Source organism: Lissotriton vulgaris, chromosome 1_1 (assembly GCF_964263255.1).
Source record: "Lissotriton vulgaris chromosome 1_1, aLisVul1.2, whole genome shotgun sequence".
Classification (NCBI taxonomy): Eukaryota; Metazoa; Chordata; class Amphibia; order Caudata; family Salamandridae; genus Lissotriton; species Lissotriton vulgaris.
This window is the reverse complement of record NC_141685.1, coordinates 1,161,034,147-1,161,060,689: the sequence shown is the minus strand read 5'-3', so window position 1 is coordinate 1,161,060,689 and position 26,543 is coordinate 1,161,034,147. Positions and strand designations below refer to the sequence as shown.

The 26,543-nt window shown below is 43.6% G+C and overlaps 1 protein-coding gene across 4 annotated transcripts in view; it reads left to right on the top strand.

Moving 5' to 3' along the window:
* HDAC7 (histone deacetylase 7) overlaps positions 1–26,543 on the top strand; it is a 686,142-nt gene that overhangs the window by 282,448 nt on the left and 377,151 nt on the right. For all 4 annotated transcript variants that reach the window (XM_086964199.1, XM_086964189.1, XM_086964206.1 and 1 more), the window contains exon 3: positions 10,113–10,200. In XM_086964199.1, the coding sequence (XP_086820325.1) occupies positions 10,113–10,200 (88 nt within the window). The remainder of the gene's footprint in view (positions 1–10,112; positions 10,201–26,543) is intronic.

Sequence of the window (26,543 nt, the reverse complement as noted above, 5' to 3'; positions counted from 1 at the left end):
GGGTGAAGGGGTTGTGATTACCTGCCTAACCCTTGCCACTAAGACAATGTTTTGCATATGGTCAATGGGTCTTTTGTCCTTCCAAACCACCATGGTGACTACATCTCAAGTCTCATCTGGGCTGCGTTCCTGAGATGTAGTTGCTAATGGGAACATTCCACTCAGGATTCTTGTTGCACTGTCTCTCCACATGTCCGTTCCTTTCATACACATCCTCCCTGTTTTGTTGTCTTATATTTCCCGACCCTATGTAATGCAGTGTTGACTGTCCCTTTGTCCACATACCCGTGTCTTCCTGCTACCTTGTTTTTCATGTCCCACAAAGTTGTTCTGTGAGGTTCCTTTTCTTTTAATTCATCTCTGAGGTTCTCTTTCCTCGGGGTCTCCTGTTTTCTGGTTCCTGCAACCAGACTGAACAGACTGTTAGACAGATAAGACAGAAAACCAGACAACATACACCTATTTAGTAATAGGTTGTAGGAATGGCTCTATTGTCTGTGTCAAGGGTGGAGTAGTGACGTGTGGTACTGCTTCTGTCTCTGGATAAGGGACAGTCTATTTCCATTAGACATGTACTGTTGTATCAGAGTATTTAGAGTGCAATTAGATGTGTAACAGACCAAATTTCCGTTATATTTTCCTTTTTTGCTACACATATTGAGTGGTATTGTTTCTTAACAGATTAAACTATTTCTCCTGAGGAAGAGATTGATTTTCCAAAAGACGTTGAGAGTATGCTCAATTTTCTTTTACAAGTTGTGGTTTCATCTAAAATCTTAATCAATCCCTTTATAGATTTAAATTAATTACTCAAGCGTATTGCTATGGAATCATTTCCCAAAGTGTGCATTTACATATGAGGAAATAAAAACCTGAGACAGATAGAATATGTTCTACTTCTTGCTCCAGTGCTGGTGTGTTCTCCAACCTCAGCTCGAGAGGTTTACAATCTCACATTGTCGTAGGTAATCCCTGTCACTAGTGTTTACATTTATTTGTAGGCCCGGGCAGACTTCCCTCCTCTCTTTCCCAACTAAATGCATTTATACTTAGAGCCCAAAATTGTAGAAGTGAAAAGGTTAGTAAGGTATGGGAGTGCTAGGTTTTCCTATCTCTGAAGAGTGGAGCTTGTGGGAGGAAAGGGACACAAGGGTTGAGATGTAGCCCTTTGACTGGCTATTAAGTGATGACCTGTTCCCACAGCAGGAGTGCCTAGTTTGCTAGAGGTGAGGCCTGCCCATACGTTTCTGGGTTCTAGGGCTGTTAGTTTTTGTCGCTAGTTGTTTAGACCCGATCTGTCTGTGCTTGATCATGGTTGGTCACATAGTGAAATGCTCCAGGGGACAGGATAAAGAACTCTGCCAGTTTCTTTCTATAATTTATTTTGCAGTAGCAGCATGCTACCATTTTCCAGAGCAGGGGCCACACGCTACTTCTGCATGCATACATCTGTTAATGCCTTGCCATCTGGCCAGGCTTCACCTCAGTGCCCAATATTTTCTATATCTTGGCTTCACTGCACCCACATCCTGGTCCATGGGGCAGCCGGAGAGATTTGATTCTCCTGTGATGAAACATGCCAAAAGTCGAAGACATGTTGAGCAAGTCAAGTCAAGTCAAAATGTATGTTTATTATGACCGTAATCTTTAAACAAAACAGTGAGCATAACACAATGAGGGGTGTATACAATAAATACCTATGCTTATTTTTAGAATGATATTCTTTAAAAAGCAGTTCTATATTTCATTTTCAAAGGTACAAATTCCACTTATAAAACACTAAACACCAATTAAAAATTACGATACCTAAAAACATGTTATAAAAGTTTAAAACCTATTCATGTTTCTTAACGTCGTGCAAATTTCAGTCAATAAAAATTCATACAGTACTACATTTTTCCTTGGGTCTCAGTGCACTCTGGGCCACCTTTAAGTATTTCCCTAGGGCAATTACAATATCAATGAAGGGTATTTCTGTTAGGAGGCTGGCTGCCTGCATCCTTGTTTTTATTCCATATTTTAGGAAAACCGGGTGCAGCCATAGTTTTCTCTGCTCCAGGAGAAACAGGCAGTCCAACAGAATATGCGGCCAGTCTCCCTTGGTTCTCAACTTACACTTGCAACAGCCTTCATGATCTAACATTTTAGCTTTAAGCTCTTTGTTTATTATCCACGGGTTAATCCCAATTCGACACCTCAGGATCTCTTGCCTGAACCCGCGGTTAGGAAGTCTATCAAGGTAGGGGAACCAATTTTCGTTGGACCAAGCTTTTAACATATGCGCCACTGATTTTTTATTTGTTAGATAGCCTATATCAATCGCTTTAGAAACTTCCTTCCCCCTTTGCTTCAGATCCCCTTTGGTGCTAAGGACCCGAAGCGATTCTTGGTCCCAATCGATCTCCAATGATTTGCAGATTCCTTTCAGTTTGTCTCTACAGCCTTTTGCCCATTTTAGCTCGCTTCTCAGTATTTCATTGTGACACCAATATGCTACTTTTTGGTTTTCGGGGTCTTCCAATCTCTTCCAGAATCTAATCACAGCCATCTGGGTTTGTATTTTCCAGGATTTTGTGGCTGTTTCTATCCTGATGGCTTGTATCATTGAAGATTGAGGAAGGGATAAGAGTCTTTTCAAGCAATTCCCCTCTATCACGTCCCAGGATCCTTTACCGCTCAAATAAAGGATCTCAGCGCCATATAAAACTTGAGAAGGTATCATTGCTTCAAAAGCTCTCAGCATAGGTCGGTGTGACATCTCTCCATATACCCCATTAAACCTTTTTAAACCACATATGGAAGAGAGTGCCTTTGCTTTTTGGGTATCCAGGTGGGAGTTCCAGTTTAAAACTCTATCGAACCACAAACCCAGATATCGATATTCATTGACAGTCTCCAGTTTGAGATCACCTATATACCATGTAAATTTGCTTATCTTTTTCCCGAAGCATAGGGTTTTGGTTTTATCTAAATTGATTGTTAATAATTTACTGGCACAGTATGTATTGAAGGCGTTAAGCTTCCTTTGTAGGCCCCTCTCGGTCTGGTCTACTATCACCAGATCGTCTGCGTACAGTAGGCAGGGTATTTTATTGCCATCCATTTTGGGGCTGGCACTGCCCTCCACCTCAAGATGTGCCGGAAGGTCAGACAGGAAGATCGAAAAGAGCTGTGGGGCCAACACACAGCCTTGTCTTAGTCCATTTGCTATGGGTATTTTTAGTGTTAAAGAACCCACCTTATCCTTAATTACTTGACCCCAGTTTTCCCTGTGGAATTATTTTATTATAGTGAGTAGATCCTTAGGGATCTTCAGCCTCTCTAATAACTCCCATAAGCAGGCCCTATCCACCGAATCAAAGGCTGCTCTGAAGTCGACAAAACAGCAGCATAACTTGCCGTTCTGTTCCGTCGACTTCATCGCCATCGCCCATAGCGCAAATCCGTGGTCTATTGTAGAGTGGCCTGCTCTAAATCCACCCTGTTCTGTGGCTATTATTTGAAACTCTTCTACCCATGCTTCCAATTGCTTCAGCACAATTTTAGAGAACACTTTCTCGCCTATATCTAGCAGATTGATTAGCCGGTAGTTTTGTGGCTCCTCTTTGCTCCCTTTCTTGTGGATTGACCTAATTATGGCCCCCTTCCAAGTTGGTGGCATTACCCCTTCTTTTAGAAAAACCTGGAACATCTTGGCTAGAAATCTTGCCCACCATTTTACATCAGATTTCAATATTATCGCAGGGAGATTGTCCGGCCCTGCTGCCCGAGTTAGCTTGAGTTCTCTTATTGTGAGCTCAACATAATCTTCCTTGAATTGATGTAATAGGTCATCCGAGATTTCTTGCCATAAATTAGACCCCACCTCCTCTCTAGGGGTTCTTACCCCGTACAGATCCCTTATGTACCCTTCCCATGCAGCCTCACTCACCACACAATTCAAATCTCCATCTGATGTACCCGCTACAGACTTTACTAGTCTCCAGAATTGCCTTAGATTTTTATTCTCTATGGCTTCTAGTAATTCTAACCAGCATTTTTCTTTATATTCCCTTTTTGCGTTGGTTACCATTTTCTTAAGTTCTTTTTTCAGCCTGACTAACTGGTCCTGTCTCTCTAATGTAAAGTTCTTTTTTTGTCTTCTTTGTATTGCACGTATCTCCTTTTTCTTATTTTGGCACACCACAGAGAACCCTTTACATCGATTTATATGTTTAACCATTGTGAGTTGGTTCCCTTTTAGTTTTATCTTTAAGCATTGAACCACCTCTTCTAATTTCCCTATAAACCATTCCAATTTTTTATTCTCACAGTTTTCCGGTGCTATTTTTATTTGCATGGTCTTCAATTTTTCCATGTATTCCTCGGTGAGACGTGTCGTCACCCGTTTGGGATACTCGACCTCCTGTGTGATCACCCTTTCTCTCAGTAGATCCCTTCCCCCTGCTATTGTTATATGCAGGAGTTTGTGATCACTCACTTCTTTTTGTTCCAACCTAAAATCCCTGATCTGGTTGAAACTCCAGGCCTGCAGGAATATATAATCAATTGGGCAACTCTGTTGCCCTTGAATGAATGTCTTTCCTGCTGGTGAGTCTGTCTCTACTCTCCCATTTACAGCAGTGAAAACCCCTACCTCCTAGGGTGTGTACTAGACCAAGATCTTGTTTCGAGATTTCCCCGATTGGGAACTTAGCCGGGTTTATCCCATACACCTCTAACTGTTCCCTATTCCATAGGTCTGCTTTTTTTGGATTCAGTTTATGGTTAAAATCCCCCATTATTAATATTGTCTCTACGGGAAATTTTTCTAGAGTACTTTCTACATCCTCTTTAAAATACTTCATTTCCCTTTCATACTCCTCCCTGTTATCCCACTGCATATATACATTCATTAAAATCATCATTTTATGTTTCTGTTCCACCTTCACGAGTTCAATTCTGCATGCTTGTACCCACTTGCATTTTGTATTCAACATTTCGAAATCTCTCATAACTTTTGTTGATATCAAAGTCAGTAGCCCCCCCGAGGGCCGTCCATGCTTTTTCTTTATGGCTGGCTGCTGTATCTGAACGTATCCGTCAAATGTAGGGGTGTTGTCGCATAACCAGGTCTCTTGCAGGCAGGCAATGTCCACTTTATTTATAGCTTCCTTTATGTACTCACATTTTTGCTCATTGCCTATCCCGTTAATATTCCAGGTTAAGAGACCTAAATCTTGCGACCCCCCTCCATCCTATTCAACGTCACTCAAAACGCCTACTTCCTCCATATCCAACGAGTTACTTAAGATACCTTCTCCCATTGGGTTGTTATGTAACGACCAGTTACCCCAGGGGGAGTCGTTCCTTCTGTTATCTATTATGATGTTCAGGCGGCTTAAATCCTTTTCCGTTTCTCTACAGAGAATCACTTGTCTCTTCTGAAGTCCGGCATGGTGATTTAGGAACTTGTTATCAGTGAAAGTTTTTATTTCTCTCTCTGGGATAATCCTTATTCCCTGTTGAGTTATCTCAGTTGATGCTTTCAGGATTGCCCTTTTCACCAGATCTGAGTGAAGGGTAATTTTTGTTACCTCCTTTCCATACCTGTTTTCTACAAAGCCAACATGCTGTAGATCTTTAGTACCAATCCCTTTCAGGCTGCCGCATTTTTCAAATGCGGTCAAAATCAGTGCCCTATTTAGGGGTCTTGGATTTCCTGTCGGCTTCTCTTTCCTCCCAGCTGGTACTAGATCCAGAAATAACCAATTGTTCTTATCTCTCTCAGAAAGATTCGTGTTTGTTACCAACGCCTGTTGATAAGTGATTGATCTCACTGTTTGCCGCCCGTTCTTTCTCATATTAGGGTCTTCATAGATCTGGGTTCTTACTGTCCTTTGTTCGGTAACTCGATAGTCCCTTTGCCTTACTTTCTGTTTCGTCGTACTAATGGAAGGGGGATCTCAATTGCCTCCTTGCATCTCTGCATTTTTCTTAGTACTCTCGGGGTCCTTGGGGTCTTTAGGGCTTTTGCCTCTACATGCGTGGGTCTGCTTGTTGTGAAGGTCGCTGCTGATGCATTCAAGCTTGACTGTATCACCCCGTCTCTGTTTCCTTCCCTTTTCTCTTCCCTTCTTATTTCAGTTGCCTATTTTTTCCAGTCCTGATCGTGGCCCCACGTGTGACATACCCCCGCGCCTTTTTATCAGCATTGGTCTTCTTGATATATATACATTATCTGCAGACTCTTCTGCCTTCTTTGCTGATTGTTTTGCTGGTTGGTGAGCACTTTCCAGAGATACTCTACTTTCTTCTTCTAGTATTACCATGTCACTTTTTTCCTTTGACGGGGTTGAGACCATTGTCATTACCTTGTTTGGCATTTTGCTCTTTATTTCTCCTAGTTCTTCTTCTATTTTCTTTAGATGTTGTTTCTGAGCTTTCATCAATCCGTTATTTGAGAGGCTCACTTCCAGGATTCCTTGTAGAGCCTTCTGGAGTAACAAGATTACCTCTATCAGCGAAGATGTTGGCCTTTCAGAGATCACCGAATCCTGTATTGTGTTTCTGACCGGATTTACTTGGTTGCTAGACCTTATGCTCTCTTGATGCGTTGGTGTTTTTTGCAATTGATAGAGCTGCTGGAATTGATCTGGCGCGCCTCCCCAGATAACACTTTGGTTCAGATCTTCATTTCCCCTATGATCTTCGTTTCCTGGAGACAGCTGTGAGAACAGTTTGGGAGATGATGATAGTCGAGGCGCCGATATTTGGTGATTTTGGCTTGGAAGAGTCAGATTTATAGTATTGAGGTTCTCCCCCTCCTCTTTACTGTCCGGGCTGACTTATTCGTGGTTTCCTCCCTTTTCTAACCGACTTTGACTTTTGTCAGGCTTGTCTGGGTTTTCATCAATTTCTCCGCCAATTTCCACTATTTCTTCATCTATCTCCGATGTTATCGCTGGATTCAGTGATTTATAGTGTTTACCCACAAACTCCTTTATGGACTTTGTCACACCGGTGTTCTCTTTCTGTTTGTTAGTCGTTTGATTTCCACCTCTTTTTGCCTTCTGTGCATTCTTCGCTGCTTTTTTAACTTTCCTTTTCTTTCTTTTACCCTTACTATTATCCAAGGATGATACATGACTTTCTTGACTCTCTTCCAGCGATTTTGAGCCCTCCATTAATTTACTCCTCCCTTGTTCATCCCCTGTATGTAGATTTGTCCCTTTCTTGGGAGCCATTTCTGGGTACATGCGCTGTTGTGCTAATGTAGGTGTAACACTTAGTTGTTTACATTTTTTACTTATTACAGTTAACCACTTACCTCTGTTCTACCTTAGGTGCCTTCCGCCAGCTTTCCTTCCGTTTTGCTTGCCACAATTGCCCTTTCAACCGTATTTTAGGTAAGTCGCCTGCTTCACAATAGTTCCAAGTCTTTTTCTGGACTTGTGTTTTAAATTGCTATGCACATCCTTGATGCCTTTAGGCGCCTCCCTTGCGATATTAAGGACACCTATTTCCCTGATTCCCCTGCAGACTCTGCTGGTTGCTACTCCAGCTGTATGTCCGAGTCTGCCTAGGGGCTAATTGGGGCTGAGTTGCGCTGGCGCTGGATGGTTACTGGTGCTGAATGGGTGCTGTCAGGGTGGGGCTCGCGGCCGTTGGCCTCCACCGCCACTACTTCTCGTGTGCCCCTTTCGTGTGAGCCTTTCGTGACTCTTGTCGGCTCTCCGGCTTGCGCCTCCTCCTCCCCGCGGGCACCGCTGTGATCCCAGGCGGGGCGGGAGGCGGGGGACGGGGTTTGCGGCAGTATGCTCTTTTTCTGCTTCCCGCTACCCGCTTACCGCTAATGTCTGCAAGCGGTCGTCCGGTGGTTGTCCTGGTGATTATCTGCAAAACGCAGCACTTTCTCCGTGGTTCTCCCGCTCCGTGGCTCTCCCGCTCGGCTCGGCTCCTGCTTCCTGCTCGAACAGCTTCGCGCTCGCTGCGCTCGGTCTGGCGTGGGCGTGGCGTGGCGTGGCTCAGGCAAGTCTCATCTGGGCTGCGTTCCTGAGATGTAGTTGCTAATGGGAACATTCCACTCAGGCTTCTTGTTGCACTGTCTCTCCACATGCCCGTTCCTTTCATACACTTCCTCCCTGTTTTGTTGTTTTATATTTCCCGACCCCATGTAATGCAGTTTTGACTGTCCCTTTGTCCACCTACCCGTGTCTTCCTGCTACCTTGTTTTTCATGTCCCACAAAGTTGTTCTGTGAGGTTCCTTTTCTTTTAATTCATCTCTGAGGTTCTCTTTCCTCGGGGTCTCCTGTGACAGATAAGACAGAAAACCAGACAACATACACCTATTTAGTAATAGGTTGTAGGAATGGCTCTATTGTCTGTGTCAAGGGTGGAGTAGTGACGTGTGGTACTGCTTCTGTCTCTGGATAAGGGACAGTCTATTTCCATTAGACATGTACTGTTGTATCAGAGTATTTAGAGTGCAATTAGATGTGTAACAGACCAAATTTCCGTTATATTTTCCTTTTTTGCTACACATATTGAGTGGTATTGTTTCTTAACAGATTAAACTATTTCTCCTGAGGAAGAGATTGATTTTCCAAAAGACGTTGAGAGTATGCTCAATTTTCTTTTACAAGTTGTGGTTTCATCTAAAATCTTAATCAATCCCTTTATAGATTTAAATTAATTACTCAAGCGTATTGCTATGGAATCATTTCCCAAAGTGTGCATTTACATATGAGGAAATAAAAACCTGAGACAGATAGAATATGTTCTACTTCTTGCTCCAGTGCTGGTGTGTTCTCCAACCTCAGCTCGAGAGGTTTACAATCTCACATTGTCGTAGGTAATCCCTGTCACTAGTGTTTACATTTATTTGTAGGCCCGGGCAGACTTCCCTCCTCTCTTTCCCAACTAAATGCATTTATACTTAGAGCCCAAAATTGTAGAAGTGAAAAGGTTAGTAAGGTATGGGAGTGCTAGGTTTTCCTATCTCTGAAGAGTGGAGCTTGTGGGAGGAAAGGGACACAAGGGTTGAGATGTAGCCCTTTGACTGGCTATTAAGTGATGACCTGTTCCCACAGCAGGAGTGCCTAGTTTGCTAGAGGTGAGGCCTGCCCATACGTTTCTGGGTTCTAGGGCTGTTAGTTTTTGTCGCTAGTTGTTTAGACCCGATCTGTCTGTGCTTGATCATGGTTGGTCACATAGTGAAATGCACCAGGGGACAGGATAAAGAACTCTGCCAGTTTCTTTCTATAATTTCTTTTGCAGTAGCAGCATGCTACCATTTTCCAGAGCAGGGGCCACACGCTACTTCTGCATGCATACATCTGTTAATGCCTTGCCATTTGGCCAGGCTTCACCTCAGTGCCCAATATTTTCTATATCTTGGCTTCACTGCACCCACATCCTGGTCCATGGGGCAGCCGGAGAGATTTGATTCTCCTGTGATGAAACATGCCAAAAGTCGAAGACATGTTGAGCAACCAAAGCTCTGCTGGATAAACTGCTCTATAAAAGAAGGGTTCTATGGCATGTGTCAGGTCAGTCCTGTATGAATCTAGCCTGTGGGGCAGCATGTATATTTTGAATATAATACTAAGCAAAGTTTCAAACATTGAATCCTTGGTGACTTTATTTTATTTTTAATCCATCTAAATATAGCACCAAAACCTGTAAATTTGTAAAGTTGTTGCCAAGGAGCAGACAATTAGAGCTAGACTATTTTTGACAATCCAAAATACATATGATGTCACAGGCATTTTGCAGTATTGTGCATTTTTGACTTAAGTTAATTAGTTCAAACTAAACATAAATGCAGTACATATCCAGTGACAAGTGGGGTAATTTCTGTATATAAAAGTAGAACATTTTAGAAAGATTCCTGTTTTTTTCATAATTCATTGTAGTCTTATCAGGTATTTCATTCTTTAACCAAAGTTGCTAAGGATTATGGACTCGCTCTTCTTCTAGTAGAGGTAGTGCAGCACCTCTGTCACCTTCTGCTCTGGGGTTCTCAGAATCCTTTGATGTGTCTCCTTACACCAGAGCGAACCTAAGAGACCGTAGTTGCCTGTTATGATACCTTCTTTGCTAACTTCTCTTTTCTTTATTCTCTACACAGCTGAACATGGAGACTTCCTGCCGTGACATAGATCCAGGGAAGCAGGAGGAGCTTCGCCAGCTCTTGAACAAGGACAAGAGCAAGCAAAGTAAGAACGTAGTGTCAATGCGGCTGGCAGTGAGTCGTACGTTCATCACCTACATAGGGGAGATGTTTTATGAGTGATAGAGGCTGTCTTACTCTGATCAACTTAAAATGAATCAATTGTGAATGAGAGATTTGAGGCTAACACTGCATCATCAATGCGCTTCTGTGTTCCTACTTACAGCCCATCTGTTTTCTGAATCTAAAAGACAATTATTGTGTAATTGAGTTAAATATGTGCATAATTTCATTAACTTGAGGTGCACTTGGTCCTAACATCAGCAAATTTGTGGTTAATTAGTGAAAAACTGAATGATTCACTATTTGATACTGTTGATCACCTAATGGAGTGGACAGCTCCTCCCTCTATTTATTGTATTCAATGCATCATATTTGGGTGGTATCTGATGATTCCTATTCGGGTGATTTTTTATGTCCTACTGGTTAAGATACTGATGCTACATATGAGGCACCAGGTATTCGGTGCTTCATTTTAGGAGTGGTGAGTGAATATTTGATGTATTTTTATGGCGAGCATTCAAGACCTCTTGCATATACTTTAGTATATACTTATATGTACTTTGTGGGCTCTGGAGATCAGCCATAGGACTTGTCTGCTTCCTCGTAGGGACTTTTTTTCTGTTCAAATGTCTTGATAGAAAACGACCGGTAGAGGTCAGTAAAATACCAGAATTGCTTCCTGCTTGTTCAGCTGCCTCTATCTTACTGTCTTGATAGAAAACGACCAGTAGGGGTCAGTAAAATACCAGAATTGCTTTCTGCTGAGGGACTTTCTTTTTTTAATTTTTTTGGCATCTGCCTCTTCCTAACTTTCTTGATAGAAAACGACCAGCAGAGGTCAGTAAAATACCAGAATCACTTTAGCATTCTCTAGAATCAATTCCATAGAAATTGTCTTCCAACAGCACCCGTAGCCAATAATATTTTTTTCAAATCTTGTATTTTCAGTGATAATACCACTGAAGGCGCTGATTTTATATTAAAAACAGAGATTTGGACTATACCATTTCCCGCTGAAAGGCAATATTTCTCTCCATGTGTTCCCATACCTGGCGTATCACGTAGTTTGGTGCTTACGTTCCTCCATGTTAAAGAACAGTAGATGTTTCAGCACCCAGTCTAATGTGCTGCATGGTTAATTATATATAAGGTCCCAAAGGTGAGACCTATTGCATTGCAAATGCTTGTTTTACAGGCTACCATATTTGATGTGTGCTTTATTTTAGGCTGGTGGTCTGTGCTTTTTATCATAGGATTTATGCAGCTAACTTACTTTGAGGGACTCACCAATGAGTTTTGTGTTTCTGAGAACTAAGGCTTCCTTGAATGGTACCTGTTAGATGTTAAAACAGTACTAATGGTGTTTGTCCAGTTTCGTGATTCTGAAACCCAAATACTCCCAAGAGGAAACTGCGATCTCACGCCCTAACATTTTTCAGATGACAGTGTTAAGTGTAATGTTTACAGACTTGAGTTGTAAATTAGGAAGTGATAGAGGTACAACATGGACTTGTGCAGATGTATAATGTGTGCTGTGCTTTTCTTTTTTTCTTTCTTTTTTATGCAAATCTATCTTTTTTCCATGTTTTTTCTGAAATGTTGTGAGTTTTGGGATATGGATAGCTGGAAGCTTCACCTCTGACCATTTAGGTCTTTCTAAAATGCTCCCCTTTCAGTGTTTTCTAAACCAGCTGCCTTGTGTGCATGAAATTGCAGGCTGCCTAAAAGTCAACGTGTAGAGAAGTCTTAGTTCCATTATCGGCGTAGGATGATCCCCACCCGCACCAAAGTAGAAAAGGCATGCATAAAAAATAATACACCACACAACTTTTTTGTTTGGAGAAAATATGACTGCAGGTTTATTACATGCAATAGCATGCATATTATGGTGGGTTATCTCACGGGCGATCCAAGGGCAGGTAGCCATACTAACCTATGCTACACAACCCGCCTGATGAGCCAAGCACTGTGGAAAGCCAATCAGCGCTACCCTTATAGGGGTGATCCCCTTACTGGATCACTTGACACATTGGTCCCTTATTACTCACGCCCCTTTCAGGGCGGGGCGTAGCAAGGCAAGCCCCCGGTTGTTCAGGCCCACAACCGCCCGAAGGACTAACGGGGCGCCGACGTCATTGTATCAGGACCCTCCCCTGAGGCTCCTGAGATTTGGCTCTGGCCCCCTTATTGTGTTCTTGCAGAGGTATCCTTCTGTACCCAGACTGCTTCCAGATCGCCCTGTAACTCAGCCACAGCACTGGAGGCGGCACCCGTCGCCTACTGCCCCCCCTACCAACCAAACAGCTCTTAACTCACTTGCAACCGGCTGCTTCCAGTGTCTCTTGCATGTCCAAGAGCATCAGGTCCATACCCACCTGTGACAAGTGAACTTTATCGGCATCGAAATAGCCTCTCACCTTCATTTTTATCAGGTTATGTCTGATGAACCCAAAACCTCTTTGGTTTGAGAACTTGCGCATTGCGCTGTTAACCCTTTTGCGTGAATGCTCCACTGCTTCGTTAGACTTGGCCCCTGTGCCATGACAAGCGTGGTACTATTTCTGACCAAAAAAGCTCTCATTGGCCCAATGCGCTTGCTGATCTCCCCCAAGTCTGTCTTCATCGCGTGTAGGAGAGCGCCCCTGCCCATTGAGGTGAGATCGTTGCCTCCCAAGTGGATGATCAGAACGTTGGGAAAACTTCCCCGCTCAGCCATGCCCTGTTCTAGTTTGTTCAATAGGTTGGCCCACCTCATGCCGGGGAAACCCCACCACTCAAACTTGGTGTGTGGGAACTTTAGCATCCACTTCCTTTGCGCAGCCCACTGGGTCAGTCTGGCGACGAACGAGTGGCCGATCACCCCCACATGGAATCCTGGTAAAATAAACAGATGCCATTTTCACACACCAAACTTTAATAATCTTTTGTGCTTGAAAATTGCACCACAAGTTATGTTGATCAGCTTCACTGTACACTCATTATACACATTTTGCATGAAACAGGAACTGAATTACACTGCACACAACTTATTTACAATAGCCCCTTCTAACCTGCGCCAGTTCACTAGGTATTGGGCGTCCCACTCAAGGACGAATGTAGCGCTTAAAACAGCCGGATTCCCAGCGTCCCACTTTCTTGATGCCTTCCTGTCCCCTGCCCGCCTTAAATGCTGCAGTGGCCGCCCCAATCCTAGAAGAGTGGCTTGAGTGCTTCTTGTCTGAGCGGGCAAGGCCAGCCCGTCTGATGGAAACGCCTATGACCTTATCCATTTGGAATTTGGAGAGGGGTACCTGATCCACATGTATTAGGAAGTAACCCGGGACATCGTGGCGGACCGCCAAGTATTCTTTGACTCTGGTGACTGGGCAGTATCTTAAATCCCCTAGTGGCATTAGGACTATGTCCCTCCGCCTCCCAGTTTGGTCCGTTTTAGACCTTCTGAGGTGAATCACCAGTTTGTCGGACACTTTCACATCATAGCTGCATAATGCGTCCCCCGACAGGTCAGTTTTTGCCCTAGCCACCAGTTTGCTACTTCTGAAAACCCAAAAAAATGCGAGGCAGAAAGCTGCCACAAAGAGTCTAGCCTCAAACTGCGAGAGGGTAACCTGCTCCACAACGTCCAGTATGGCTTGGAGTATGTGAAATTCAATGGGCGCCCTGGTATCTGGGCCTCTTACTTCTTCTCTGGCTCACCCCTTTAAAGATGCCCTGATCAAAAAAGAATTAGCGAGGTCCTGCTCTCCTCGCAACCTGGCGTCATGGGTTAGTGCTGACAAATGACCCCGCACCCATTAAATACTCTTTAGTTGCTTCTTAGCCCATAGTATAAATCCCTGCACCCGCTGCTCCAATGGGTGCTCTGCTTGGCCTAGAGTCAGTGAAATCTTCTGGAAAATGGCAAGCTTATTCCTGTATTTCTTCCTGGTCCCAGGTGCGAGAGAACGTTCGCCCATCGCTCTTAGTTCTTGTTCCATTGTAGCAGGTAACAGAGCTGCGCAGGGAATGGGGTCATCGTCGCTCTCGCTCGCGGCCAGGTCTCCCGGAAACGGAGCCACTGAAAACGAGAGAGAGCGTCAGATGCTACATTCATGACCCCTTCTATGTATCTAGCCCTAAATTCTACATTACAGTGCAGGCAGACCCTGACCAGCTCCCTCAACAGACACAACACCAGAGGGCATTTGGCTGTCTGCCCATTGATGGCCTGGACCACCGCCATGTTGTCAGACCAGAACACCACCCTCCTGGCTGACAGCGCCTCCGGCCATAGGTGAAGTGTGATGAGAATGGGGAACAGTTCTAGCACCGTTATGTTTGCAGTTACTTTCTTTTTACGCCAAGCGTTGGGCCACTTTTGCGCGCACCACTCGCAGTCCATTATCGCGCCAAAGCCCTCCCTGCCAGAAGCATCCGTGAAGAGACAAATCTCTGGGCTGCATTGACAGAGAAAAATACAAAAATACATCCAACTCAGAATAACACACCTAACGTAGGGGGATCAGGTCAAGATGCAGGGTTTCTAAATTTTTTTCTTTTATCAAAAAGACTACAGCACTGGAAACGTCCTCCCGATGGTGCTCAAGCAGCCACTAAAGTCAAGGATTAAGGGGAGTGAGGGAAATACTAGGCAGTTAAAAACAGAGCACAGTTCCGCAGGCCAGGGCCTGAAGAAGTAACATCCATTTTGAGGAGTTGGGGCAGGAGTAAAACTTTCTGACCCTTACCTCCTACACAATGCAAATGTAATGAATAATGGTGTTCTGCACTTAAGTTAGTGCCACACACCCTGGCGGAGTTTCCCAAAAACATTTGCCACTTGCTCTGCCTAATCAAAGGTTCTCCGGGACTATTCAGAAAAAACTGTGGTGGAGTAATGTTCTGCATGTTTGACTGCTCCCTGTTCACTACTCATATCCCTAATACAGATATGCACCCAACCGAGTCTTGCACTAACATACAAGATTTAAAGATGATAGAAAGAGAGGTTTATAATGTAACATACACAGGATGTGCTTGTCACAAGCGTTCTACTGCACCTGGAATCCTTTACAGCACAGTGTGCCTATCACCGATTTACACAATGATAGGCTTGCTTTTTCACCATAAGAACCAGAAAGAGCTGTTTACTCACTGTACGGTGTGCCTGTCACCGAGTTTACCAAAGACAGGCTTGCTTTCAGGAGTAGAAAGAGCTGATTCCTCACTGTCCGGTGTGCCTGTCATCGAGTTACTAATAACAGGCTTGCTTTCATCAACATGCGGAACAAGGTGTGCCTGTCACCGTTTTCTTACCATTCATTAATATTGTTGCCAATAGGAATTTCAACAACACGTACAGCAGAGGTGCCGCCTATCCGTTGACTTCAATTTATTCCATTTCAAAATCCCAATGCAAAATGGCCCCAACAGCAGTTAGTCAACTTTCAATAGGAAGTAGGGCTTGTTTTCTCACACAATGCCTCACACCTTCTTTCTGTATTCTGTTGAGCACGATATGTTGATGATGCACCTCCACTTTCACTGCACCAGTCACCACAAAAGGTCTCCTGATATGGAATGCATATGTGTTTCATTCTACGCTGCCCCTTATTTGATATTTGATAAATCAACTGTGATCTGGCCAAGTGATCCTCTCCTCCTTACCCTGATGCAAGGTTGCTGCATGCACTACCATCCACATATTCCTCACCTCAGGCAAGGATGGTATGTGTTACCAGTGCTACGGTAAGGCTTCCAGGGTACCATTGAGGTGTTACTCTTCAATCCTAGCCATCCTCAGTCACCAATGTAATGCTACAATAGCAGGATGCACCTCTTCAATAATTTTAGGGGTATTTTATTAAGACCCGATCCGGCACTGGGCTCAATACCAACTGTCGCTTAGCCTCTGAACACAATGTTGTATATTCCACAAACGTCATAGGCAGTGGCAGCTTGTTAACATTACCCTTCACTAGATGCCCAAAGAAGACGCCACCCTATTGTGTGTATTTGAATACTACTCAGTGCTTAATTTGTTTTAAAAAAAATAAGTGCCAGGGGCCTTGTTGGGAGGCCACTTTCACTTACTCTACCTATTGCTGCTATCAGTGATGCCAGTTGCAGTAACAACACAACTACTAACCTTCACACTCCTACAAGTGTGACAATTCTGACTATTCCAGGCCACCAAAGGTTTAAGAACGTTTTGGTTTGGTGGCAGGTATTAGTTTTATCATCTATGTTGAATTAATAAACAATTCTTGTTGCGCTCATCCTTAAATTAGACAAACAACACTACCATGGGGCAGACTGTCATAAATGTTGATGCTGATAATTAAGTGCCGGTACCTGAGCACCAGAAACCACTGCCTCAAATTAAGCACTGTACTCACCACTATATTTGTGCTCCATAGCGCTTTCAGAATCTTGGGGCATTTTACAGTTCTGGATCTTGTTGATCAATGCAGTTTGTTGAAATTGTATTTGGTTGTCTTTCATATTGTTTAAAGCCATATTGGAGTGTTATTGGTGAAGTTTTAATTGACTAGTCTTGTCTTTACTGGTGGACTATTGCGTATATTGGATTGTTAGATCTTTGTATGGATCTTTCAGGAAACATTATGCAGAGGGATGTATTTGTCAAAGGACTTTTTTATTTGTGTTGTGCTTCTGAGGTATAACGTTGTCCATTGCTCATCTTAAAATAGCTGTTTTGTGTTGAAGCACCTATGCCTATTATATGGTGTCAATGCAATTCTTTCTGACTGAATGTGTTGCAAGTGTAAGCTACCTTCTTTTTGAGATGTGAATGGGTGAGCACATATTGATGTGATGTTTAAGAAGCAAACAGTTGGTCATTTGTTTGGCATGGAGAGTGTGAGTTGTGACTATAACTTGTTTAACTTATTCCATTGAGGTCAGCCTTTTGCTAATACTGTCTTCTTTAAATTTTTAAAGGCAGACCTATCACCAACCACCATCACTTCAATGTCTGGATCTTACTCTTCCAGCCATTGGAGTGCAGGCAACACACTACAACACGCTGGTCTCGTTCTTGATCTTGTGCTCTGCTAAGCCGGTGGCATCCAATTGGATCCCACTTGCTTCAGTAGTCAGACCGATACCCCATTTTGAGTCCGAATATCATACGTGTTACATAGACACACACACATACTTCCTCTCTTTTTCTTGTACTGCCACCACCACTATATGGGATTCCCCCACGTCATGAACGGTAATCCAGCACCCATTATTATGGCATGCTTAGTAAGCTCACAGGTTCTGGATCTTGCAATACCAGGGATAAACCTAGACCTCTGTGCACATGCTAGATTAGTGGGGCAAACAATTACATTAGATGTGAAGGGTTAACAAGAAAATTGGAATATGCGTGTACCATGCAGTTGTACACTGAGGGTACGAATTAACACCTGTTCACAATGCAGTGCATATTCCTGTCCTAATCCCCCTTATAAATGTGTAACCAACTGTACAAGTCCTAATGATTGCCCCCTCTGATAACCCTGTTTCCCCTACTTTTATTCCCTCACTCATTCCCACTCTTGCATAAATACATACATACTGGATGCAATTGTACATTACAGGGCTGGAGATCTTTTTGCAGGGTGTGAGAAAGTGCCCCTCTTTGAAATGATCACCACCACTTTTGCCTGGTCTTTGGTGCATTTTTGATAGAAATGCACTAGGTTCTTGTTATCATGGTGCCTATTTCCAGATCTCTTACCTAAAACTGTACAATTATTCCCCCAGTTGTAAATACGGTTACCCCCCCCCCCTTTAAGTTTCTAGTAAATGAAATGGTACCCCTAGTACCTAGGGCGGGGATGCTTAAGAGGTTATCTAAGGGCTGCAGCATGTATTATGCCACCCTAAGGCAACCCCTCAGCATACTCATGCAAACTGCCATTGCAGGCTATGTGAAAAGTGAAGGTAAAACATGGCACACCTCCTGTGTGACATACTTACACACTGCATGCAGTATAAGCAAGCCACGCCTACAGCAGGCTTTACAGCCTTACGGCAGGGTGCAATATATTACATGTGAGGACATTTCTACATGAGCAGATATGCACCTGTGAAGTCCATGTCGATTCTTGGACATTGCCAGTGAACAGGGAAGCCATCTTGAGTATATGTACAGGGCACTGGTAATTACCAGTTCCCCAACTACATGTTGGCTTCACTGAAATTAAAGATGTGTGGTATTAAACATCTTGTATTAATAAGCTCACACTGATTGATTTATTAATACATGCACCCAAAGGGCACCTTAGATGTACCCCCTGAAAACATACCTAACTCTAGTGCACTTGCTGGCTGGTGTAGACCAGCTTACCACCACAGACAAATTTCTGATTCCCTGCAGGTGAGAGCCCATGCTTTCTGAGGGCAGAAGCAATGCTTGCTTTGGCCGGATGCATTGTCACCTCCTCCTGGCAGGATGGCTAAGAAATCAGCATATCAAGGCCGGTGGCTTCAAAGGCCTCTGCTGCCTTTCATATGTGACCCAGGATTCTCCCAAACAGAGGAAATTTCACCCTTACCCGAACCATTTGGCACCAGGACAGGTGGAAAATTAGTAAGTCAGGAGGCATGTTCCCTATCAGGCTAGTTCCACCCCTTAGGTGGGCTGCCTGATGTGAACACTAAATCTAGAATTCCTCCATCTTGGATTTTGATGGAATCCCTAGGTCAGGGTTATGCCCACTTCCCACAGGAAGTGGTCATATAGGGGGTGTAGTCACCCTAAAGGTAAGTAGCTCATTGGCTACTTCCTGTCACTCCCCTTTTAATGTCCCATAATGGAGTATTCTGGAGGCACCCTTGATGCCAGGAACTTAGATTAGATGTATTCAGAAAATGAGGACAAAGAAGAGCTGCGAGAAAACGAGAGCTGAAGACTTCTGTGGACTTTTGGTGCCACACCCTGCCTGCCTGCACCAGTCTCGACAGTCGTGACCAAGTGACTCGTCCTGCAGCTGAGCAACTACCAAGAACTACCAAGAACCCCGGTAGAGTGCAATCGATTTGCAGATTGACAGCAATCTCCCTTGAAGTAGAGGAGCGACACCTCTGCAGTCCACAGACATCGAAGAAGCAGAGTCAGGGTCACAGTGTTGCCTCTCCCCAGCCAACCCGACACAGCAGTTGCCCAGGAAGAGGTACTTGTGCTCCCAAAGGTCAAGTCTGTCCCCCCAGTGAGTGAGAGGGCACCAGGACTGACCGGAGTTGCACAGCACCAATACCCAGGGTACCGGACCCCTTGCAGCAAACTAATCCCTTGGGTTGTATTTATATTTCCACTTGTGCCTCTCGTGGAACCTGTGGAGTTCTGTGTGCGTAGGGGTTCTAGAATGGGTTATTTCTGATCGGAAACAACACAATGAAGAATTGCATACTGTTTTTTCTATTTTACAGAGCAAAGATGTCACTCTGAGCCTTGAGAAATGTTGATTAAATGTGAGTTCTGTGGAATTTTTAGGTTAGAAACTGTCTGCCAAGGGTGTTGAACCCAAAGCCAGCCTGGTTAAGGCAATAGAAGATGTTAGTGCACCTGGTGATAAGGGTCAATTGAGATGCTTCATGGGACTCATTGAGTTTTATGCGAGATTCGTAGCAAATTGTTCGGCCAAAACTTTTCACATGAGGAATCTTCAAAAAAAGAATGTAGTCTTCGAGTGGTGTGGTGAGTGCACTGAGGAGTTTAAGTTGATCAAAAAAGAAATTGCTCATGCCATTCCTCTTAAGCCTTTTGACATTAATGAGTACACAATAATTATGACTGATGCTAGTCAGAGAGGGTTGGGCGCCGTTCTCATGCAACATAGAAATGGCAAGGATGAGGTGGTAGCTTTTGCTTCCAGAGGTCTTATGGGTGCTGAAGCAACATACTCTGTGATGGGGCGAGAAGCTTTAGCTTGCTGGTGGGGCATTGGTCATTTTAAACAATATATATGGGGCTCCAAATTTACAGTAAGAGTGAAATGAAATGAAATGAACCACCAAGGGGGGAGACAAGGCAAACCCAAGTGGCAATCTAGACTTGCGGAGCACAATTTCAATGTTGAGTACGCTCCTGGGAAGAAAAAGACAAACATTTTAGCTGATTGTTTGTCCAGGTTGCCCAGCTGGCTAGATATTGCTTGTGACTATGAAGATAGGAATTTTTATTCTGAGATTTTTTGTTATGCTGTGTTTCATCCGGATGGTGCCATTTTAGAGAGTAAATGGAGAGATGCTTTTGAAGCAAACCTAGTCATTAAGAGACGTATGACCCTGGTGTACACAGGTTAAACGAGAGAATGTTCACAAGATGATGCTATCAACAAATACAAACACGTCTTTGATGAACTATCGTTTGTCAATGGACTCCTTTATCGTTCTTCTTTACTTGTGGTACCTGGAGAGACAAGGTTCTTAGATAGTACACAAAGTTCACATTGGCCTGCGTGCCATTAAAGGAAGAATTGGAGAAAATTGTTGGTGGCCTGGTCTAGATAAGCAAGTGGAGCACTTTGTGAGAGACTGCATGTGCTCTGCTGTTAGTGATAAATCAAAAGTAACTGTGCCTAGTCCTGTAGAGGGTGTAGACTTTCCTTCTAAAGCTTGGTCCAAATTTGCCATTGACATCATTGGTCCTTTGACGTTGTCGGTCAGTGGTGTTCCTGAGTATGGAATAGTTCTGATGGATTATTACAGTCATTGGCCTGAGATAATTTTTGGGAAAGTCCCCACCACTGTGTGATAGAATTTCTTGAATTATTATTTGCAAGAGAAGGTGTCCCCGATGAGGTAGTTTCAGACAAGTGATGTCAATTCACATCTTTACAATTTGAGACATTTATGGACTTCATGGGAATAAAGCACACCAAAACCTTGCTTTACCATCCAAGGAGCAATGGTCTCGTTGAGAGGTTTAATAGAGTAATCAAAGAAAATATACAATTGTCCAAAGCCAGTGGTTTGAACTGCAAAAATGAACTGAAAAACCTGTTGTGGGCAGTGCGCACCACTCCCAATTCTTATACTGATGTTTCTCCGTTAATTTTACTGAGAGGTCATCTTACCTCTTCTAAGTTATTGAGAAGGTGGATGGGTGTGTTTGAGTTACAAGAAGAAAAGATGAAGGAGGTTGGCAGTAAAAGAATGGAAGCTCAGAACAAATATGTTCAACCAAGAACTAGGGAATTGAGAGTGAAGGTTGGTGATCTCGTCAGGGTTAAATGTCAGCAGAATTTACCTTAGGGTGAGTCTAACTTCTCTAGTTTCATGACTGTTGTGTGTGAGAGTCAACAAAGCTGCAGTGAAACTGGAGGATGGAAGATGGTGGAACAAAAATCAAATCTCGGTTCCCAGGTCACACCATTTCGAGTCCCCTGGGAAAATTGTGTGTCCTGCCAATCAGGGTGCGATATGCCATGTTCCTTCCTCCAGGTTTACAAGATTACCCAACAAGTTTCATTACTATGTTATGCTTTAGCATGTTTTATATTATGATTTTCTCTTTTTTGATTTTCTCCCTGCCTTGTTTTATGCTTTATGTTATATTTCCAGTTCTGTTCCTATGCTTTGTTTTGTTTCATTGTATAGGGGGAAGATATGTTGGGTTGTATTTATTTCCACTTATGCCTTTCGTGGCACCTGTGGAGTTCTGTGTGTGTGGTGGAGTTCCAGAATGGGTGGTGCTGGAGAACGATTGGACCCAGGGGCTGTGACTGTTGGGTTTTCGTGCAACTCCGTTCTTGTTAGCAATAAATTAATCCTGAATGAATTTACCTCCTGGCTTCAAGAGTCTAATCCGGACCCCCACTGCACCAAGACCTGGCACCTGTTGAGGGACATCAGCACTGCAGAGATCCACATCCAGGGTGGCCCAGCTGTCCTGATTTCTGCACCTTATTCTGGCGAGACTGACAACAACTAGGGCCTTTAACGCACAGAACGTAGCCTATCTATCCACTCTGCACCTGAGCGTCCTAGCCCGGGACCTGAGAATCGACTGTGCCCTCTTGCTCCCATGACCCTTGTGACACGAGCCCCCATCGGGAGATCCTGGACTTGTCCCCAAGTCTCTCTGCAACCTATTTTTAGGTGACCCGCCCTTTTTTTCACCAGTGTAGCGCGCAAAGCTCCCAACCTAACCAGTACCTCTGCACCTGGACGCCCCAGGGCAGGTAACGAGTAACTGCTGGTGGTACTTTGGACCTTGGCCCTTACGCCTGAAGTCCTGAAGGAGACCCCCAGAAACCAACCATAAATAACTGGATGCAACATATTATTTTTTTCCCATTGCTGCGTAAAGACGCTAAGTCAACTTTTTACTTACCTGTAAAAATCGATATTTAAAAAAATACTCGATAGCGAAGTTCTTGGTATCAAAATGTATATAAAAATACGATTGGTCTCGGATTTATTCCTGAGTGTGTGTCTCATTTACTGCCTCAGTATGTACAACAAATGCTTAACACTACTCTCCCTTAAGTCAAAACTGCTCTCCTGCATTACAATTACTGCATTTAGTGTTATCATTTTTGCCGCTGTAAATCAATAAGGTTTGCCTGGACTGTCTACACAGTGTACCTCAGTTTTGTCCGCTATAGAAAGAGCCAGCTTCCTACACAGGACAGTGCTTTACATTTTTCCTGTTACCCAGCTGGTCTTCCTTCTACATTAAAATGCTGAACATCTTTCAGCATTGCTCTGCTGGGCCCTTAATCCTTTAATACAAATTAAATGCATCACAGCTAGTGAGGTATACGCAGCAGCACTTTGCTCATTCTGTATTTACGATCAGGGTGAAATGAGGATGTTCCCTAGACTAGGTCATATCTCAAGTTGCTAATATTATTTACTGCACTGTCATGGTATGTCCTGCACAAGTAAAGGCGACTCATTTTGTACTATTTCACAGCCTTTTTCACGCATGCCAAAAATTGAGAACAAAACAGACACCACACGACTCTTACTCCGTCAATTTGTTCATTGAGTTGCGTTGATGTGAAACATTTTCTAAGCAGAGAAGGCTGAAGTAAATGTATTTTTGATTTTAAAAGTCATTTGCATGCTTATGAAAATGTATATGTCATTAATTGTGGGTTGCTTTTGGGTTAGCAGGTTGTTCAGGTTCAATAGTTGCCCGAACATGTACAGTGACCTACTCAGATGCCATAGCCAAGAAGAAGCGCATTAACAGTGAATAGGGGAGGGTTACACAGTGCCACATAGCAGGAATGAACAAGGAGCAATGAACTATGAAGGGTCAGGTTTAAACATTACTTTGAAAAGCTAGCAGTAATTCTAACTGAGTACATGGAAAGATATATCAACAAATTGTGCAGCATTAATATGTTTCTGGCTAAGGTACTGAGGGATCCCAATGAGATCTCTGAAGAGAGCTTTGAGGGGATCATTGTTGAGCACTTCTTGTGGGTCTGTAATGGCGTTTTGATGGCGTCTGTTAGTGGGGTCATCAACTCAGAAAACATCTGAATGGATTTCTGATGGTATCTGAGAGGATCTTCGAGAAAATCGCTTTGGTTGGTCTTACAGGATCTCTGAGGAAATCTCTGTGGGGGATCTCATGATCTTTGAGAGTATTATTGAAGGGAACCTTTGAAGAGAACTCTGTTTTGATCCCTCCTTAGTCCTTAGAATGATTATTCAAATAATTCAACCATAATAATATATTTCACAGCCATGTGTAATACATGTACAGTTCACAAATTATAGAAGGAGGCTTAGTCTGCGTGAGAAAGAAAGCTGAACACTGTCAGGGACACCCATTTGGCAAAACATAGCCCTGCAGTCTCCTGGAACCTCCACAGATATTGGTACTGAAGGGATCCCTGTGGGATTTTTGAGGAGAGCTCTGAGAGGATCATTGTGAAGAGTTTGTTATGGGTCTCTGATGGAATCGTGACAGGATCTCTGTGGATAGTCCATTAGGTGAGCTCTGAAAGGATCCCTCAAGGTATCTCTGTGTGGGGTCTGTGTGGGAATCTGTGAAACTCTTAGAGGATTTTTGATGGGCATTCCACAATTTCTGTGCATGAAGAGGACGTTGGACACATACAGTACTAGAGTTGATCAGGACAGTAAATAGTTGCATAACAGGATTAAAAAGCAGGTAGGATGATGTACGAAAACAGATCAGTGTTGAAATGATATTTCACTTTAGAGAGGGAGACTTTGAGCCTTCAGTTATGGAGTGGCCATTACCATTTTCCCACTACAGCAATTTTCTTCCGGCATTCCATAGGCCAATTGAGAGGAAATTTGGAATATATTTGGGTATCATTTTAATGAATGGGCTGGCGGTGGGGAGGGGAGGGGGTAAATCCCCTTAATCCCTTCCCTTGGGACCATAAATACTATCTAGTGTCGAAGGGGTGAGGCTCAATGCCAAAAGGGTCCAGCACCGCACCATATGACTTTTCTCATTTTTCCCCTGGTAGTCTGGTGGACTTTTTGTCCAATCTACGGACACCCTCAGAGGGGTCAAATTAGTAGTTAGTGCCCCAATCTCAACTCCAAAGGGGGAGCAGAAAAAGCATTTGGGGCCTGAGAATTGAGGTACACAAAAAGTACACAAAAAGTGATAGATCGAATGCTTTCATTAACCTCTGTTCGAACGCTGTTGCGGATCGAGGTGTAACTACAGTGCATGTCCCACGCCTTTCAGTGACGTGTGTACTTCTTGGATTGATTTCGTTCCGGTACAATTGAAGTGTCTTTTTGGGATATTGATCTCCCCTGTAGACATAAGGCTTATGCAGTGCATAAAGCTTTGGCTTCCGGCTGGAGGTCCTGGATAAATATGTGCAACGTGTGGTCCTGAAGATGGTCCTTTGGATTATTTTAACCGATTGAGGACCGAAACGTCGACGCTTGGCAACGTTTTGTTTACTTTTTGTCTCATCTTTTGGCTGTTAAATGACTATTCAGTGACTAATACTGTTTTGGACATGGTATTTATTTATTGTCCCATCTGTATGACAAAAGTTGCCTTATACTACTGAGAACTCTGTTTGCCAATATCGTAGTATTTCTGTTGCCATATTGAAGTTGTGTATATGGAAAAAGTACAAAGAAAGATAATAGATAAAAATATATTTTGAATAATAAAACAGTTTAATTCTGTTTGCCTTGCTTTCTGCGAAATAATTGACCACGTTGGTGGCTGTTTGAAATTCATTGAATGTTTTTTGAATAATTCCTATAGGGACACTTGTGTTCATTGTTATTCATTAACCTAAGACATTGATATTTACTTGAGGGCACATCCTAGTCTATTGTTATTTTCCATACCATGCCACCTCAGTTTCAACCCAGTCATATGCAAATCAGTCTTGATCCTGCTTCATTGGCAACAGTCCAGCCTGACTTCCAAAACAGGTCCTTCCTGAACCAGAACACAAGCAACCAAGACTGGTTTTGGTTGGACTGTTCCCAGTTGAGCAGGGTCAATGCTATTTTGCATATGGCTGGGCTCAAACTGAGGTGACATGGTTTTCAGAATAACGATGGACAGGGATGTGGCCCAGAGTAGTTACCAATAGCTGTGATTAATTCTAGCATTCCCCCATCTATTTTGTGTATACTTCGGTCAGAATTTGGGGAATGGGGGAGGGGTCACCCAACGCCATTCTAGGACAGCTCCCACTCCCTGACCCGTTTCTTTTTTAGGTCGAGCTTTAGCGGTACCGCGCATGTGCTGCTTGCTCTGTGAGGCACGCAGTAGTAGAGTATGGGAGACAAGCTGCCCTCACTCTCTGCCCATATTTTTCATTGGCTTCTGTCTTTGTGCTTCGTAAATTCTGTCTTCGGATTGATTATGAGGCTTGTTAGTCCTGCCTTATTATGGCCATGTCATCATTTGTACCCTCCTATGGCCATTGGCCCCTTTACTTCGAGTTTTACACTGTATGGTATGTGTTATTTAGAGCACAATTTTTTTCCGTGCCTTCTCACCTCCTTCCCCGCCCGCACTCCCATTGTCTTTGCTTTCCCCCCGCCCACACTCACGTTGTCTGTGCCTTCTCGCTCCCCTCCCGCCCACACTCCCGTTGCCCGTCCCTTCTTCCCCCTCCCCCGCACTTCCGTTGTCCGTGCTTTCTTGCGCCCCCCAGCCCGCACTCCTGCTGTCCATGCCTTCTTGCCCCCTGCCTCCCCGCCCGTTCGCACTCCCGCTTTCAATGCAATAGGTATTAAATAAGTGAAAGTCCTATTGCATTGCAAATGCTTGTCTTTTATTAAGACGTGACAGCGTCTTGTTTGCAATGCCATAGGTCTCGCATTTAAATGCGAGACCTATTGCATTGC